At 38.0% G+C, this 18944-nt stretch overlaps 1 protein-coding gene across 1 annotated transcript in view; it reads right to left on the reverse strand.

Annotated features, from left to right (window-relative positions):
* LOC136877597 (collagen alpha-5(IV) chain) overlaps positions 1-18944 on the reverse strand; it is a 570940-nt gene that overhangs the window by 130787 nt on the left and 421209 nt on the right. Inside the window, exons 12-14 of the mRNA XM_067151761.2 lie at positions 17065-17226; positions 5730-5914; positions 5515-5648 (exon numbers count right to left, since the gene is read on the reverse strand). Of these exons, the coding sequence (XP_067007862.2) occupies positions 5515-5648; positions 5730-5914; positions 17065-17226 (481 nt within the window). The remainder of the gene's footprint in view (positions 1-5514; positions 5649-5729; positions 5915-17064; positions 17227-18944) is intronic.

The following is an 18944-nucleotide window of genomic DNA, read 5'->3' on the forward strand; positions in this document are numbered from 1 at the left end:
AAAGTAATTGTAGTAAATGTGCCACCCAGGTATGACCTTTTAGAGGACTCATGTGTGAACAAAGCTGTACATGATGTAAATATAAAAATCAAGAGATTATGTAAGAGTTTTAGAAATGTCTATGTAGTAGATACTTTAGGTCTTGGCAGGCAAATGTTCACTAGACATGGGTTACATCTAAATGGTAATGGAAAAGCAACTCTCTGTAGACAAATTGCTACAATTATCAACAGAGATTTGCAAACTAATCGGTACTTAAGAAAACCCGTACCACTAAACTGGCACATACAGGGAAACTTGCCAGAAAACCCAGACCCTTAAATCAAGATCTATGTACAAGGATCTGGGTTCCAGGGAAGTTCTCAACTCATGAGTCAAACGTTACCCAATTGCAACAGTCAAATTTTAGGGAGGAAGGAGGTCTGAGATTGCTCTTGGTAAACTGTCACAGTGTAGTAAATAAACAATTAAAATTCGGTACATTGATGGAATCTTATGAGACGGATGTGGTGATAGGAGTGGAATCGTGGTTGAGAGAAGGGGTGGGTAATACAGAAGTATTTCCAGAAGGGTATACAGTCTATCGTAGAGACCGAGGAGATAAAAAAGGAGGAGGGGTATTTATTCTGGTGAAGGAAACTTATTGTTCGCATGAATGGTTTACTGATGAAAGGGATGAAATATTAGGGATAAAATTAGTTTGTGATAATATGAAGGAGGTGGGAATTATAGGAACATATAGGCCTGGAAGAGAGGAAAGAGATATGGAAATATTTGAGAAAATAATAGATTATACTCATAAAAACAATAATGATACGGTAATAATTGGGGGAGATCTAAACTTGCCTGAAGTTGAATGGAATGGAGCTGCAAGTGAAGCCCATGAACAGAAACTGGCAAATAAGTTAATTTGGGAGGGAGGATTTACACAGGTAGTACAAGAACCAACTCGTCTCAATAACTTGCTAGATGTATTCTTGGTTAAGCCATGGGAAATTGTTGATAAAACTGAGGTAATTGAAGGAATAGGTAACCATAAGGCTGTAATAATGGATGTAGGACTCGTACCAAAAATGCTTAATAAGAGGGTCACAAAAGACAAGAAATTATACAGAAAAACTAAAGTTGATGAATTTGGGACTTACCTTAAATCACAATTCAGTTGTTGGATAAGTGAAGGGAATAAAGTGGATACACTTTGGGCTAAATTTAAAGGAATAATTTGGGAAGGAGAGAAGAGATTTGTACCTTTTAAGAAGGGTAAAATGACCTCAGACCCTGTTTATTACACAAGGGAAATAAGAAAATTAAAAAGAAAATGTAGAATAGTAAACAGGAAAATCAAAGAAGGTAGGGAGAATAGAGAAACTAGAAAACAACTAATGAGGGAACTGAATAGAGTGAAAAAGGAAGCAAAAGAGAATTATATGAATGGCATTCTTCAAGAGGGTAATGACCACAAAGGGAAATGGAAAAAGCTGTATTCATATATTAGGAATCAAAAAGGAAAAGGAATCCAAATTCCTACAATGGTGGGAGAAGGGGGTGAACACTATTTAACAGATACTGAGAAAGCAAACCTCTTTAGTAGGGAATTCCGAGATTCAGTAGAAGATTGTCAGGACTTGGAAACCGTAACAGAAGATAGAGAGGGAGAGACACAGAGGGAAACAAGAAGCTTCTCATTCACAAATGAAGATATTTTCAGAGAAATCCAACTGCTTCAGCAAGGAAAAGCAGCAGGAAGTGATCAAATTACTGGGGAGGTATTAAAGACAATGGGGTGGTATATAGTGCCTTATTTAAAATTTCTCTTTGACTATGTCATAAATAATAGTGTGATACCAAAGGAATGGAAGGAATCTATAATAATACCAATTTATAAAGGAAAGGGTGATAAAAGGAAACCAGAGAACTACAGACCAATCAGCCTGACCAGTATAGTTTGTAAAATACTGGAGAGTTTAATAGCAAAGTACATCAGAGGGATATGTGATGATAAAAATTGGTTCATGAGGAGCCAGTATGGATTTAGAAAGAAATTTTCTTGCGAGGCACAACTGGTGGGATTTCAGCAGGACATATCAGATCAGTTAGATTCAGGAGGCCAGTTAGATTGCATAGCCATAGATCTTTCCAAAGCCTTTGATAGAGTGGAACATGGAATATTATTAAAGAAATTGGAGGGAATAGGATTGGACGTAAGGGTTATACGTTGGATAAGAACATTTCTAAATTCAAGGGTTCAGAAAGTCAAAGTAGGAAATAATATATCACAGGAAGAGAAAGTCTGGAAGGGAATTGCACAGGGTAGTATAATCGGTCCGTTACTTTTCTTAATATACGCAAATGACTTAGGGAACAATATAACATCGAAAATAAGATTGTATGCAGATGACATAATTGTTTATAGGGAAATAAATAACATTGAGGATTGTTCAGAATTACAAAGGGACCTTGACAGTATCCAGGAATGGGTTGAAGAAAATAATATGAAGATTAATGGAGCCAAATCAACTGTTACAACTTTTACAAACAGGAGCTTTAAAACTGAATTTGAATATACTTTGGATGAGGTAGTTATCCCAAAAGATGGCAAGTGCAAATACTTAGGTGTGAGATTTGAAAGTAATTTGCACTGGAAGGGTCATGTTGATGACGTTGTTGGGAAAGCATACAGATCGTTACATGTCGTAATGAGGCTACTTAAAGGATGCAACAAAGAATTAAAAGAAAAATGTTACTTAAGTATGGTTCGTCCATTATTGGAATATGCAAACAGTGTTTGGGATCCTCACCAAGAATACCTAATAAAAGAACTAGATGGTGTGCAGAGGAAAGCAGCAAGGTTTGTAACAGGGGATTTCAGGAGAAAGAGTAGCGTATCAGAAATGTTAAAGGAACTTGGGTGGGAAACTTTAAGTAAGAGAAGGGAGAAAAGTAGACTTATAGGATTATATAGAGCCTATACAGGAGAAGAAGCATGGGGAGATATCCGTGAGAGGCTTCGGTTGGAAAATAATTATATTGGTAGAACTGACCACAAGTACAAAATTAGAAGGAATTTTAGCAGAAGCGATTGGGGTAAATTTTCTTTCATTGGAAAGGGCGTGAAGGAGTGGAACAGTTTACCAGGGGTAGTGTTTGATCCTTTTCCAAAATCTGTACAGATATTCAAGAAGAGAATAAACAACAACAGAGATAATAAATTAAATGTTAGAGGGCATTCGACCAGTGCAGGATATTGTAAATAATAAATGTGTGTGATTAAATTAATTCCATCCCCTGGTCTAAGGAGTATGGACAGCCCAAGTAGGGGACTGCCTGTAGGGGTGAAGTACAGTGGGGACTTCGAGGGCCCTGGGACCGCTACGGTAGCTGTGAAGGCCCTTCAGGAACTCTGAAAAGTGGTGGCAAAAGGGGCTCTGGTTAAGACGCAGCAGGTCGTTATGCTACTTAGGTTCCAAAATGGGTAAAATATAAATATGTAAATAAATTCAATGTTAATTTTAATCTTATACCAGTTGTATAGTATTATTAGAAGTAATTTCACATACCGTACTGTATATGAGTTGACTATGTTTGTAAGATATTATAAGTAGAATTTTGTAAACAATATAAATTTATTAAGGATGATGTGTGTGTTTAATAGAAAAAATTATTAGCGTAAATTGTATAATATTGTATTCTAGGAAAATTTTCTTCGTCTCCTGTTAATTTAAAATTTAGTGCTTGACAATAATGTATTTTAGTGTACCATTTGCCACCGAGGTAGACACCTCATTTGCAAATAAAGAGATTTTGATTTTTGAAAACAGATCAGTAGGGATGCTGAAGAAAGGTAAGATCAAGTACGGATCACTCAATAACTCAGGCGATACTGGACCTGACTGACGAATGGCAAAAGTATGAGAATGCTGAAAATTAGCAGGGCAGAAAAGAACACAGGGCAATTAAAGAATGAATGGATGGAAAGTGAAGAACAACTAAGGAAGAATGACTGAAAGAGAAGTGCAAGGATGTTGAAGGTTGTATGGTTATAGGAAAGTTAAATGCTGCATATAGGAAAATCAAGGAATTCTTTGGATAAAAGAAAATGAAATGTATGAATATTATGAACTCAGATGGAAAACCACTTGTAGGGAAAAATGATAGAGCAGACAGATGGCAGGAACATAAACATTCAACAATTGAATCAAGGGAAAGAAATAGATGGAGGTTCTGGAATAAGAAGAGGCTGTTGATGCTGATGAAATGGAAGACCCAATCTTGAGGTCAGAATTCAATATTAATATAGGAATTAGAAAGATGTTTTTGAAGATTTTCACCTGAAACATGTTGTTATATGCAGTAAGTCATGGACAATAACTAGCTCAAAAATGAAGAGAATAGAAGCTTTTGAAATGTATTGTTACAGAAGAATGCTGAAGAATCATGATGAATAAATGAACCGAAGATAGTTATCCAAAAGTATAGTTCGACACAAGACCAGGTTAGCACATTTGAATACATATACTGGCAAAACACTGTTGATATAGGAATGAATTCTGATCTAAAGAAAAGTACCTGTACAAACATTGGAAACAGATCCTTGAGCATATTTTAAATATGACATTAACACTGGCTTCTATTCATCTATATTTTTCGAGTCATAGGGTGGAAATGATGTTTGGATCTTCATTCCATAGACTGGTTTGATGTAGATCTCCATGCCACCCTTCCTGTGCTACACTTTTCATTTCTACATAACTACTACATCTTACATCTATTCTAATCTGTCATATTCATGCCATGGTCTACCCCTACTATTCTTGCTGCCTACATTCCATCAAAAACTAACTGAACAAGTTCTGGGTGTCTTATATGTGTCCTATCATTCTATCTCTTCTTCTGGTCAAATTTCGCCAAATCATTATCCTCTCACCAATTTGATTCAGCATCACTTCATTCGTGATTCGATTTTTCCATCTCATCTTCAGCATTATTCTGTAACACCACATTTCAAAATATTATATTCTCTTTCTCCCTGAGCTAGTTATTGTCCATGTTTCACTTCCACACAGTGCCAAGCTCCAGACGAAGGTCTTCAAAAACTATCTTTCAGTTCCTATATCAATGTTCACAGTAAACACATTTCTTTTCTTAAGAAAGGCCTTTTTGTTTGTGTTAGTCTGCATCTTATGTCCTCTTTACTTCTGCCACCATTAGTTATTATACTACCCAAGTAACAATATTCATCTGCTTCCTTTTCATTTCCTAATTCAATAATAATAATAATAATAATAATAATAATAATAATAATAATAATAATAATAATAATAATAATAATAATAATAATAATAATAATAATAATAATAATAATAATAATAATAATAATAATAATTTTGTTATGTAAGGGTCTGAAAACTTGGGGAAAAGTCTTTTAACATCACATTCTAGCAGTAGGGTCAGATATCCTCTTGTCATTAAGATCTCTTTCTTTTCATAAAATAATACAGTAATAGAAGAATTCACCTCAGTCCATCGAGTCCTGGTTCACCTTTCAATAGTTCCTTAGGAATTTGTGCATCTTCGCCCTTTTCTCCTGGTATTCCATTGAATCCTGGAAGGCCATCCAAGCCTGGAATTCCAGAGAGTCCAAGTTCACCCTGCAATCAAGGATTATTTGAGTTAAGAGAGTGAAGCATGTAGTGAACAGATAACTTTTCAGTTACTTTTACAGTATTTACCTTCTCTCCCTTTGGACCATCTGCACCGGGGAAGCCAGGAGTTCCTACTTTACCCTGAAGACCTGGTGGCCCAGCAGGACCAGGGAATCCTTTGTCACCCCAATCTCCTTTATCAGCAATTCTACTTCCAGGCCTGTACATAAGTTCACCCTTTTTTCCCTTGGGACCTGGTTCACCTTGTAGACCTGAAGATAACCAAATATTCATTTAGAGAACAGAGCAATTTCTGAACCACAGTAAGACATCACACTAGGGTGTAGACTCAAATTTATTGGAAACAGTAATGTTAAGAAAGAGAAAAAAAAGAAAAATATATATATATATCTTGGCAGGGATGTAATTCTCATACACACCATATACAGTAAGAGGATTAACTGTCCTCTGAGAACTGAAACAACAGACTAGTATGCTTTCCTAGGAATACTGTGAGACTAATAGGCAGAGGTTATGGCTTGAAGACAGGCAGAATGATTGAAATATGTGGCTAAGAAGGAACTACCTGAGGTTCAAGGCAAGTGTTTGTTTTGCCTCAACTAATGTTGACTCTTAGTCTCTGAATAAAAGGGAGGAAAACTCTGTAGAAATTAGTAGTATATTGATGAATCTAACAACAGCACTAACATTAGGACAGCACTGCAGGAATGTGTGTGAGTAGGAATAGTTGTAGTTTGTGTGTGGTTCTACAGAAAGTCACAATGAGGAGTTGTGGTTCTTCATCATCTATCATTTTCTTCAATGTGTATAAACAATTGAAAGTACCAAATCAATCAATCAATCAATCAATCAATCAATCAATCAATCAATCAATCAATCAATCAATCAATCAATCAATCAATCAATCAATCAATCAATCAATCAATCAATCAAATCTGCATTTAGGGATGTTGCCCAGGTGACAGATTCTCTATCTGCTGTTTACCTAGTCTTTTCTATAACTGCAAAGAATCAATCAAATCTGCATTTAGGGAAGTCGCCCAGGTGACAGATTCCCTATCTGCTGTTTACCTAGTCTTTTCTATAATTGCAAAGAATTTGGAAATTTATTGAACATTTATCTGGATAAATTATTCCAATTCTCAATGCCCCTTTCTATAAATTAATATTTGCCCCAATTCGTCCTCTTGAATTCCAACTTTATCTTCATATTGTGATCTTTCCTACTTTTAAAAACACCACTCAAACTTATTCGTCGACTAATTTAATTCCACGTTATCTCACCACCGAGAGCTCGGAACATACCACTTATTGTTGCAATTTACAAAATTCATTATATAGGTCCTATTAATACAGCTTAATTAAGAACTAATACAGTGTTTGGTTCAATGATCCACCCAGTCAATACACTTTACTTTATAAGTGAGAACACACAAAATATTTTATGCATTTATTTTATGCATGTTCTCACTTGTAAAGTGTAAAGTGAAGTAAGTGTATTGATTGGGCGGATCATTCAACCAAATATTAGTTCTTAATAACATACCACTTAGTTGAACAGGTCATCTCCTTTCTTTCAAGTATTCCCAGCAAAGTTTTTGTAGTGCAGGAATTAAATCTAAGAGGACTTTTTCTATTAGTAAAACTCACAACCTGACTTTTAACCCTATTTATCATCATACCATTGTCTGCTGTCCATCTCACAACATTGTCAAGGTCTCTTTGCAGTTGCTCACAATATTTTTATTTATTTATTACTCTACACAGTAAACATCATCTGCAAAGAGCCTTATCTCTGATTCCAGTCCTTTACTCATATGATTTATATATAAGAAACATAAAGGTTTAATAATACTGCCTTGAGGAATTCCGCTCTTAATGATTACAGGACCAGATAATACTTCACCTACCTCTAATTCTCCAAGTTCTACTTTCTAGAAATATAACCACCCATTCAGTCAACTCTTTTGTCTAGTCCAACTGCACTCATTTTTGTCAGTAGTCTCCAATGCCGTAGGCAGGTCAATCACGATATGACCATTTGACCTCTTCCAAATAACAAATATCCCCTGTGGGTGGGGGACACAGATGACGAATACAACCACGGTATCCTCGTGAGAGGCGACTACAAGGGGCAACCAAGGGATGATGAAATTACAACCATGAGACTACTTGTGATTAATACCATTACATGAAGAACACCAGGGGTCAACGTTACTTGCAATTAGTACCACCATGTGAGGAACATCATGGATATACATTATCTAGAGATAGTACTCTTATGTGAGGAACACCATGGGTCTGGGCGCTGCCTATGGTTAGTACCATAGTGTGTATCCCACCAAGGCAGTGGAGGGGGGCAGAGGGGGGGGGGGGGGTAGCGAGCACTCAGCTGTGCAGACTAATGTCCATGTGAGAAAAGGTGCTGTACGCTGTATGGTTCCCCTGTGTTCAGAATGGGTCTGCGTTACGTATGAGTAGTACCAATTAGTACCACAATATGAAGAACACCATGGGTCTACATTGCCACTGATTAGTACCACTATGTGAGGAACACCATGGGTTTGGCTATTGCCCGTGTTTAGTACCGAGGAACACCATGGGTCTGCATTGCCTGAGAGTAGTACCATTATGTGAGGAACACTATGGGTCTGTACTGGCTGTGGGTGGTACCATAATGTGCGATATGCCGTGGGTTTGCATTGCCTATGATTAGTACCACCAGGTGAGTGGCATCAAGAGTACATGTGGCCTGTGATTAGTTCCATTATGTGAGGAAAACCAAGGGAATACCGGTGCCCATGATTAGTCCCACTACGTGAGGAACACCACAGGTCTGCGTTGCTTGCGAGTGGTGCCACTTTGTGTGACATACCATGGGTCTGCATTACCTGTGATTAGTACCACTGTAGGAGGAACACCATGGTTCTGCTTTACTAGTGATTAGTACCATTATATGGGGCCAGTGACCTGGATGTTGGACCCCAGCAATTAAGGAATTGTGAATTGGATCCACTGATTGTTTTTGTTTCACAATCATTTTTTTCATCATTCATTTTAGATTCTAGTCGGTGGATATATTTCAAAATTTTAATGTTCATTTTGTTGCACCTTGTACCATTAGGGGCCAATGACATAGCTGTTAGACCCTTTTAAACAACAAACATCATCATCATCATCATCCTCAAATAACAAATAAAGTCTCTTATATAAAGGCATGAATTTAGAGAAGAATACATATTAGAATAAACAAATTGGCAGGTTAGCAATAGAAAGAAGACACAACGACAATCTCCACAGCTTCATATACTGCTGTCTTCTCATCAATCCCACTTGTTCTACATGAATTTCTTCTCAGCCCTCCGACAAGCTCTGCTTCTCAGCTTCATCATGAATATTTCCAAGAACCAATTTAAAACCCCATAAAAGTAATGCATTTTATACCTGTTTGTGGATGCAGGGTGGGTCTCGGCTCACAGGTGGCCACGGCTGGTCCGTGGTCCAACAGCTTTGCACTCTGACAGGCCAACCGAGCAGAGAAGGGATGGCCATGGCTCAACCATGGCTCTACGCCTCCGCATTCCGGAGACGGGACAGGGCTGGACCTCATGGCTAGCCCCAACCGTCGGCTGTCCTGAGAATGGTTTTCCATGGTTTTCCATTCTCCTGAACTAAGGCGAATGCCAGGACAGTTCCTAGTATAGGCCACGGCTGCCAAACCCCTCACCTTCTCCGAGCATCTCCTTCACCGTAACAAATCACTCTGCCTGAGAGACGGTGTTACTACTTAAGAGGCCCGCCCTTCAGGGGAGGAATGAAAACATTTCAGTAGCAGTAGTTCTGACCAATGACCAGGGATTTTCTTAGTCTGACCTTTTTTAAAAGACTATTTCCAGGGTTAAATCTACTGTATACTTTGTGAAATGATATCTATCTGCCTTCCAAAACAGCATGGCAGCAATGGTGTTAAAGCATTTGTTGTAAGGTACTCCACTCTCCAGTCGACCCACAAGTATGCAGTAGAAAGTGAAATGGTGACTCCTAAGTCTCTCGCCACATTTTTTCTAGGAGTAACGTTGCAGTACCATTAGATAAGAGCTGTGTGAATACAGTGTCCATAGAAGGATTACAACTCAGAGTTTCCCACTTCAAAGCTGATCTGTATTCAGTTAGAAAAAAAAAAAAAAAAAGACCTTATCAGTTGGAAGTTTATAGTTAAATACTACGTAGGTGCATTTTCAATAAAACTCAATCAAGGGACTACTACAAAACCTTCAGAAAGCAGCTCCAAAAATATGAAACCCCGACTCTACTGATGAAGGATGAAGATGGTAAGCTGGCCCATAACAATAAAGACAATGCAGAAATTCTAGCTAAATATTTCAACAAGATTTTTAAATTGTGAGGAACCTACAGAACTCCTTCATTTGGACACCAACACTCTGATAAAAACACCACCAGAGAACATCAATCCCCTCACAATAAAGGAAGTCTACCAAGCTCTGAATAAATTAAAAAACTACAAAGCGCCAGGAGAATAACAGACCTTTGCGGAAATCTGGAAATATGCAGGAACATCAGCAAAAGTTGCCCTCCATCAACAACTTGTCTCTATCTGGATTAAAGAAGAACTACCAGAACACTGGACAACAACCCTCATTCATCCACTGCACAAAAAAGGAGACAAAACCGACCCTAATAACTACAGGGGAATCTCGCTCTTAGACATAACACACAAAATATTTTCAATAATCATCCTTAATAGGATAAGTTTACAACTTGAGAAAGAAGTAGGAGAATATCAAGGAGGTTTCAGACCCTGGAGGAGCTGTCCTGATCAGATCATGAGTCTTAAGTTGATAATGGACTATAACAGGAGAAGAAACAGAGATATGGTGATAACATTTGTAGATTTCAAGAAAGCTTATGATTGCATCCACAGAGAATCTCTTTTTACAATTTTAAGACACCTTGGACTACACCGCAAATTAATAAACATGATAAAATTGACTCTCACCAACACCAAATCAAAAGTGAAGTTTAGGGGTGAAACATCAGAGACATTTGAAATTAAAACTGGACTACGGCAGGGAGATGGGCTCTCACCACTATTATTTAACTGTGCTCTAGAAATGGTAATGAGGGAATGGTTTAGGAAATGTCCCCCTAAAATAAAGATTGGCCGAAAAATCAAAACAAATTGCCTGGGTTTTGCTGACGATTTAGCATTACTATCAGTGGACATAAAAGAAGCAAAAACCCAGATATCAGAACTTCAAAACATTGCAAATAAAATTGGCCTCAAAATATCATTTGAAAAAACAGAAATTATGTCCCAAAAACCAACACAGCCAAAAGAAGTTACCATAAATGGTAATAAAATCAAAATAGTAACTCAATTTAAATATCTTGGTGAAGTAATAACACATAACCTAAATGAAAAAATCTCGATCCAAATAAGAACAAATAGATTAGCTAAAGCACAAAAATTAACATGGGATATCTAAAAAAAACACTCTCCATTCTCATTTCGTAGCATCTATCATTCATTAATATATCACTTTGGGAGCGGCGACCCCATCGTAATAACAGCCTATATATGATTCATTCATTACATCCCTGACCCGGTCACTGACTGGAAAACAGGTTGTAGATTTTCATCTAAAAAAAGAAATATCTATCAATAAATACAAAAATAAAACACTACAACACAGTTATAAAACTGGAAGCTACATATGCAGCAGAAACACTCTTTTACCTGAATAAACAATCAAAGACTGACAGACTTCAGAAAATTGAAAGGAGGATTGGAAGAACCTGCATCAACAAAAAATACCAGAAAGATGGACAGTGGCAGTTAATACCTAACAAAGTCGTGTACAAAGAGCTAGAACCCATTACAGATACTATGCGTAAGAGGAGACTGGGATTCTTTGGACATATCACGAGGATGCAGGATTCGAGACTTCTGAAACAACTAGTACAACACAATCTCATCTCAAAAAATACCACAACAGGATGTAAATGGATCAGAGAAGTAAGAGAGTATCTGAAGGAAATAGGCCTTACAACAGAAGGCACCACAAATAAGATAAAATTGAATACAAAAATCAAGAATACAAACCTCCGCTTTACCCTAACACAAAACAAACTAACAACACGCATATTTTCAACTGAGAAAAGGGCACAAAGATCGGAGTGTCTGAAGAAGTACTGGGAGGACCGCAAAGCCCAAACAATTCCTTCAAAGAGACCTGAACGACGGACTGACTAAAGTGATCCTATGTGGTCATAAAAGAAGAAGAAGAAGAAGAAGTATTGGTATTACTACTTAAAATTATTCCTACCCCTACTACTCCTCTAAAGTACCATTTGTTTCATGGAACCATCACTAGTCGCTTGTGTACAAGTTTAACAGTTGTCATGTTGACCTGATGGGTTTCTTTTCTCCTTGTGTTTATCCTATTTTCCTAGTCTTCTACTACCCCTCTACTACCTCAAAGTAAGGGTAAATTAACAGTATGTTGAACAGGATCCTTATAAAATAAACTGTTATCAAGTCTTGTATTCAGGGAACCACTAAGAAATTAGATAAAACAGTTTTGTACTCTTCAGGCAAAATTAATTTGCATTTAAAGAGTCTCATGTATGTAAGTGTATGTTATTTACATTTTACATGTGATGTACATGCCTGTGTTTCTGAGATGTTTCCAATTCTGTACACACTACAGGTACTGGAAGAAAAGTATATGAACTTCAAATTTTCTTTTCCTGTGTTTATCCAATTTTCTTTTTACTCTTCACTTTCGACTTGAAGACTGAAATTTATGACTCCATCAATGAGTATCAATGCGCACTCTCCTGGATAAAGCTGGTAATCAGAAAGGTGTTTGTTGGGGCTGAGGAGAAATACATTAGAAAAACCAGTACTGATGAGGAGAGAGCCCATGAAGACAGAGTACAAAGGTGTGGAGATTATCCTTATCCTCTTCCCTTCTTTTCTCATGCTTCCTGTTCCCACAGTAACTTGTCCTAACATCTATTCCAGACTTTGTTTCTCTCTTTCCTTCTTTTACCCTTGACAAGGTGTCGAGACATGTCACTATCAGTTGGATAATTTTCACCATGCTGATTGACCTTTGGCCAACTGCAAAGCTTCGAATAAAGACTTTCCAACAAATGTCCTTATCCGATCAAACCGTCTCATGGGTGCCCACTCCCAAGGTCTCCCTCCTGGTCCTTCCCTTCTACCACCATCTTCTCCATGGCTTCCTTCCTCATTGAAATATGGCCAAAGTATCTCAAGAATGCCCGGTCGATCTTCTCCGCGAGCCTCTACTTGACTCCAATCTCCTCAAGATCTGAAGCGTTGGTTCGGTGCTCTGTCCAAGATATGTGCAGGACTCGGTGGTAGACCCACATTTCCAACATTTCTATCTTCTTTCTGTCAGCTTTCTTAACTGTCCGTGTCTCAGTGGTGTATGTGGCGATCGGAAATATCTGTACATTTACGAGCTTCAGTTTCATATTCTTGGTGATGGTCCTGTCCCGTTTCATCCATATCTTGCTGAGTTTAGCAGTCATCATGCAGGCCAGGGCAAGGTGTCTTCTTATCTCATCCAAGCAGCCTCTGCTGTTCAAGACTTAATTTCTCAGAGAGATGGATCTCCTTACCACTTCAAACCCAGCTACCCTACTCATGTGTGCCAGGTTGTTGTTCACCCTGTCCATGATCATGACTTATGTCTCACTCTTGTTGATCTCAAGGCCATACTCCCTGCTCATTCTTATTAGTTGATCCATAATCATCTCCAGCTCCCAGGCACTTGTCGTTATGATGACAGTGCCATCGGAATACCTCAAGTTGCTTATTGTTTTGATCATTTTGCCTCCCACTATGAAGCTGCCTTCCCATCCAGGACCTTCCTCATGATGTGTTCAGAGCAGATGCTGTACAGGCAACAAAATGCATCCTTACCTGGCTCCTGCTTCGATCTTGAAGATGCTGGGGAAGATTTTGTTGACCCATACTGTGGCTCTGTTTTTAGTGTAGAGTGTCTTAATCAGAGGTGTCAGGTGATCTGGAGTTCTCATGTTCCAAAAGATGTCCCACAAAGGCCCCTACTTCATGGAGTCAAATGCCTTCCTGTAGTCAATGAAGTACAAGATATCAGGATGTGATGGTCTTGAGCCTTCTCCGCGATTTGTTGAAAAATAAAGTTCTGCTCCCTTGTGCCCTTGCCTGGCATGAACCCACTCTGCTCCTCAGCTATTTGTGGCAGAAGGAAAGCTTTCAGTTTCTCGATGATGTGGAGAAGGAACTTGCTAGCATGAGGGATCAGTGCCACTGTCATGAAGTTGCTGCAATCTGTTGGAACTCCTTTCTTGTAAAAAGGGCTGAATATTGACTAACACAACTCATCTACCTATTTCCCTATCTCCCATGCCTCCTTGTAAAGATCTAGTAATGTATCTACCCTTTCTGTAACCATAGCCATTAGGGTTTCAGCAGTGATTCACTCTACACACGGAGATTTATTTTGTTGCAGGTGTCTGATTGCCTTCCTATATTAGAATTGAAGGTTTGCTGTTTCCAGCAGACCATCCTGGTGTCCAGGGTTCCTTACTGGTCTCCCTTGAACAATGTTTCACAGTAGCACTTCCACACCTCGGTGATGCTTTTGGTATCATTCATTCATTCATTTATTTATTTAGCTTCCATAGACTGTACAATTACATATTTTGAAATATGCCAACAGTATAGGAGTTTTCAAGTGATTTCCTAATACTAACAATAATATATGCACAACAATGAACATTTTGAAAAAGAAGAAAAACAGAAACACCAAATACCTCAATGTTAGGACAGCACATCTTAATTTTTTAAAATAATATTAATAACCAATATTTACAAGACAAAATAAAAATATATTGGTGTGGTGTTAATAATGTGAACATAGTCAATGTGACATTAACATATTTTAAAGGCTATATACTAGATATTAAGAAAATTTACAAGTAGTAGCATCATTACCAGCACTTCATCATGTATTTTTCTGTACTATAGAAGCAGATACTCAGCAGGAGATTTTTTAAAGCTGTGGTAAATGAACTGATGGGACTAATATCTTTAATCTTAGTTGGAAGCTTATTATACAATCTGATTCCAACAGAGTCTACATGTCTCAAGGCAATGGTTTTACTCTTGTGCTTGATAAAAATATTATTTCTTGTTCGTGTCTGGTAATTGTGATTGTCAAAATTCTTTCTGAAGTGATCAATATTTTTTTTCACGTGTAGAATGCATTGCATGATGTATATGCTTGGTACTGGGAGTATCCTTAGTCTCTTAAATAATGGTCTGCAATGATCTAACCTGTTACGTCTCAATATAATTCTGATAGCTCGTTTCTGTATTCGAAAAATAACATCAAGATTTGATTTGTAGCAGCCCCAGAGACCAATAGCATAAGTGATGACTGAATGGAAATAACATATTCTTCACTACAACTATTAGACAAAATCCTTAAGGCAAAACAAACAGAACTCAGAGACTTCCCTGTTTTTTTAATATGACAATCCCATCTTAATTTTTCATCTATATGAACACCTAAAAATTTTGTGGTCAACATATTTTCAATTGCATTTGCATTTAATATAAGGTTGTGTTTTTTTTGCAGTTTTGTCATGGTAGTTAGATGCCTTGAATTCCATGTATTGGGTCTTTTTAAAGTTCAATGTTAATTTGTTTTTCCTGAACCATGATTCTAACCTAGACAGGACTGAATTTGCTGTAGTTTCTATAGACGTAGGGTCAGGATTATTAATAATTATGTTTGTATCATCAGCATACAGAACTGCTGCTTCTACTTGATTATTGTGAGGAAGATCATTCACATAGATCAAGAAAAGAACAGGCCCCAAAATACTACCCTGCGGAATACCTAAGTCTATGCTTTTTACCTGTGAGTGATATGTCTCATTATGCCCTTTACTGTTACAATGTGTAATTTCAACAATAAATTTTCTTGTCCCTATTTTGGTCACCGATGATTTGCTTTTTTATTCCGAATTCCATCCCTAGGTATTTCACTTTACTAAACAATTCACAAGATTCCTGATGCTTTGCTTGCTGTTCCAATTCATGGAAAAGGTCTTTGATTTGTGCATTCTAGTCCCTTATGATACACTTTGTATACTTAGTACATGCCTTCAATGTATGTATGTGTAAAACATCATTGTCTCAATAAATCAGTTTTTTTCTTGTTTTTCCTTTTCAAATCTAGTTACTTAACACATTAACTGCCTTTCAAAAACTGCTAAATTGCACATAGAGCAACAAAGAAGGTTTTGTTACATGGAAAATTCAAAGTGGTGTATGCAGTATAACACACTTATCTCACCTTAATCATTAACTGATTCTGATCATTACGATTAAAATATGGTTTTAACATTGTACCAGGTACCCAAGAAGTTTGTACTACTGGGATGAAAAGTGAAATTCAAACAGCAGGTGCTGGCAGCCCTGTGTGGATGACATCAGATGTTGACATTCCCATCAACCCTCTATCAGTGCAGAGTTGTGAGGCATGTTGATCATGTCGAAAGCAGTTCTGTGGGAACTACAATCCTGAAGTGAACACGTCAGTGTCAAAGGATATTTTATAGCCGTGTTTACTTTATGAGTTCAAATTCGGTAGCAGTGCTGCAGAAGCTGCTCGAAAAATATGCTCCGCATTTGGAGAGACATCAGTGGGTGAACGCATAGTGCAAAAGTGGTTCAGTCAATTTACATCGGGAGATGGACCAGTGCTGGTATTGTGGATTTTGAATTCCCAGAGCGTGGCAAGACAATCACAACCAAGGTGTATTCGTCCCAGTTGAAAAGGATTGCAGCTGCACTGCATCAGAAGCAGCCAGCACTAGTTAACAGGAAAGGAGTGATTCTTCTTCAAGACAATACTAGACCTCATATGGCGAAAGCGACCAAGGAGGTAACTAGCACACTTTGCTGCGAAGTTTCACTTCATCCTCCTTATTTTCCAGACATGGCTCCATCTGACTATCACCTGTTTTTGGCCTTGGATAACCATCTGTGTGAGGAACAGTTCCAAAACCGAGATGATATCACGCAGACTATAAGGACAATTTTTTGCTTCTAGTGACAATAACTTTTATAAAAGCAGGATTTATAAGCTTGTACCTCATTGGGGACATGTAATTGAAGCTGAAGGAGATCATTTTGCTGAATAAAATGCATTTGCAAGAAATTGCATAGCCGTTACTTCTCAGTGAAAAATATAGCACAAACTTTTTTGGATACCTGGTATTACTGAGAATATATGAACTTTTGATGGATTATCTACAGTATTTATTTTATTTTAATGCCATATAAACTCACCTGCAGATCCCGGAAGTCCAGTGAGTCCTTGGAAACCTTTTGGGCCAGGCCTACCTCTCACACCCTTTTCACCACGAGGTCCTCTTAGACCAGGGAACCCTGGTGGGCCAGGGGCACCATTCTGCGCTGCCTCACCACGTTCACCCTTAGGGCCAGGGAGACCTAAAAAAACAAGATTTCATCTAGAAAAGACCCTTTGACTGGAACATGAGTAAGTATTATGGAAGTCATTCTCCTCTGAATAATCTATTAAATCTATTAAACGAGTTTACTAAACACAGCTTTGGCAAATCCGTCCATTCATTCTACTGGATCGATTTGCTTCATTTTTGTTTTATTTTCTCCAGAATTACCTGCCAGGGAATTGTGAGATATATAGGTCTCTATGATCAGCCAACTTTGAGTAATCATAAAATCAAATCATTAAATGATCACTCCAGTAATGGCACGCAAAGGCGTACCCTACCCGCAATACAGTCTGCACTTAGCAGGTTGCTAAGCGACTAACACTTTCATTAATGTTCTGATATATGTGATTTTCATCCTTAGAAATGTCATTGCACGCAGACATGTTTGATTACTACATGTAAACCCAAAGAGCCACTTCCTCTGATCATGAAAGAATATTATTCTCTGCTAGATACTCTTTGATTCTCTAACCTTTCCCAGCTTCCAAATATTTTCAACAGATGGCAGAGCGTTCTTAATGACTTACATGCTGCTGAGAGAAAAATGTCTAGGCCTACGTGCACACAGACCTCATCGTGACATAGGCATTATCTGGGAACACCTATGGAAGGATAATCTAGCTATACTAGAAAGAGTGAGGGCCTTGCATCTTTAAAATGTTCTCTGGCTGGCAAAAATGCTCCTTTGAGACTAACTTATGAGCTCACAAGACAACCATTCTGTATAGAAGAATTGCGATTAATAATATTAACCCACAGCACACATTCATTAAGAACCAAAATTTTTTGGTATAACTCACACAATACTGAATCTTAGATTATGTGCCGGATTTCTACGCTGAAATATTTCATACAGCAATTTTCGCAGGCGCAACAACAAAATATGCGCAGGTATGACTGGAGATAAACAGCCAGATTGGATCTCATACCAGGAAGACTGATCAAAATATACAGCCTGTGAAAATACAAGTAAATTATGTTAAGTCTATATGGTCTGACACTGTGGTTAGCCGTTTTGAGCCCCATTGGTAGAAAACATTTTCAGCATCAGAATGGTGATTTGTCCATTCGATGGGCACATTAAGCCTTGAACAGACCCCTTGGTGTTATTGAACAGGAGTATGCTACAAGGTGCCAACGTGGGATTCCACCCTCTCCCTACTTTTTCGTCAGTCATCATCGATCTGCAGTTAGGGCAGTCACCAAGGTGGCAGATTCCCTATTATTATCATCATCATCCCACATCCAGACACACAGGTCCCCAATGGGCATCTCAAACGGACACCAGGCTAACCAAACATTACCTTCGGCACTGCCGGCACAAAAAGCCATACGATAAATAAATACTCGGTCAATGAAGCTTCTAGACTTCCACACCAACCGAAACACTTTGCTAGATTGGTCAAGAAAAAAATACTTTGCTGAATTATAGTGGATTTATTTTAAGGGCATTGGACTTATCAGTTCCATGACTATGCCTAGCAAGGATATAAACAATACTCCAGGCCTCGCCAATACAATATGCTACGAAAAACACATTGCAATGCCAGATCAGACAGGAAATATTAAAGAAATTAGCCTGTCTCAAGTAAGTGAAACAATGATAGGCTCAACTGGGACCCGACAATTGCTACACTCATCTCACATGTTGTGAGCCCTAAGGCCTAATAGGAGTGGGTGGGAGTAAGAGGC

Source organism: Anabrus simplex, chromosome 7 (genome assembly GCF_040414725.1).
Source record: "Anabrus simplex isolate iqAnaSimp1 chromosome 7, ASM4041472v1, whole genome shotgun sequence".
Taxonomy (NCBI): domain Eukaryota; kingdom Metazoa; phylum Arthropoda; class Insecta; order Orthoptera; family Tettigoniidae; genus Anabrus; species Anabrus simplex.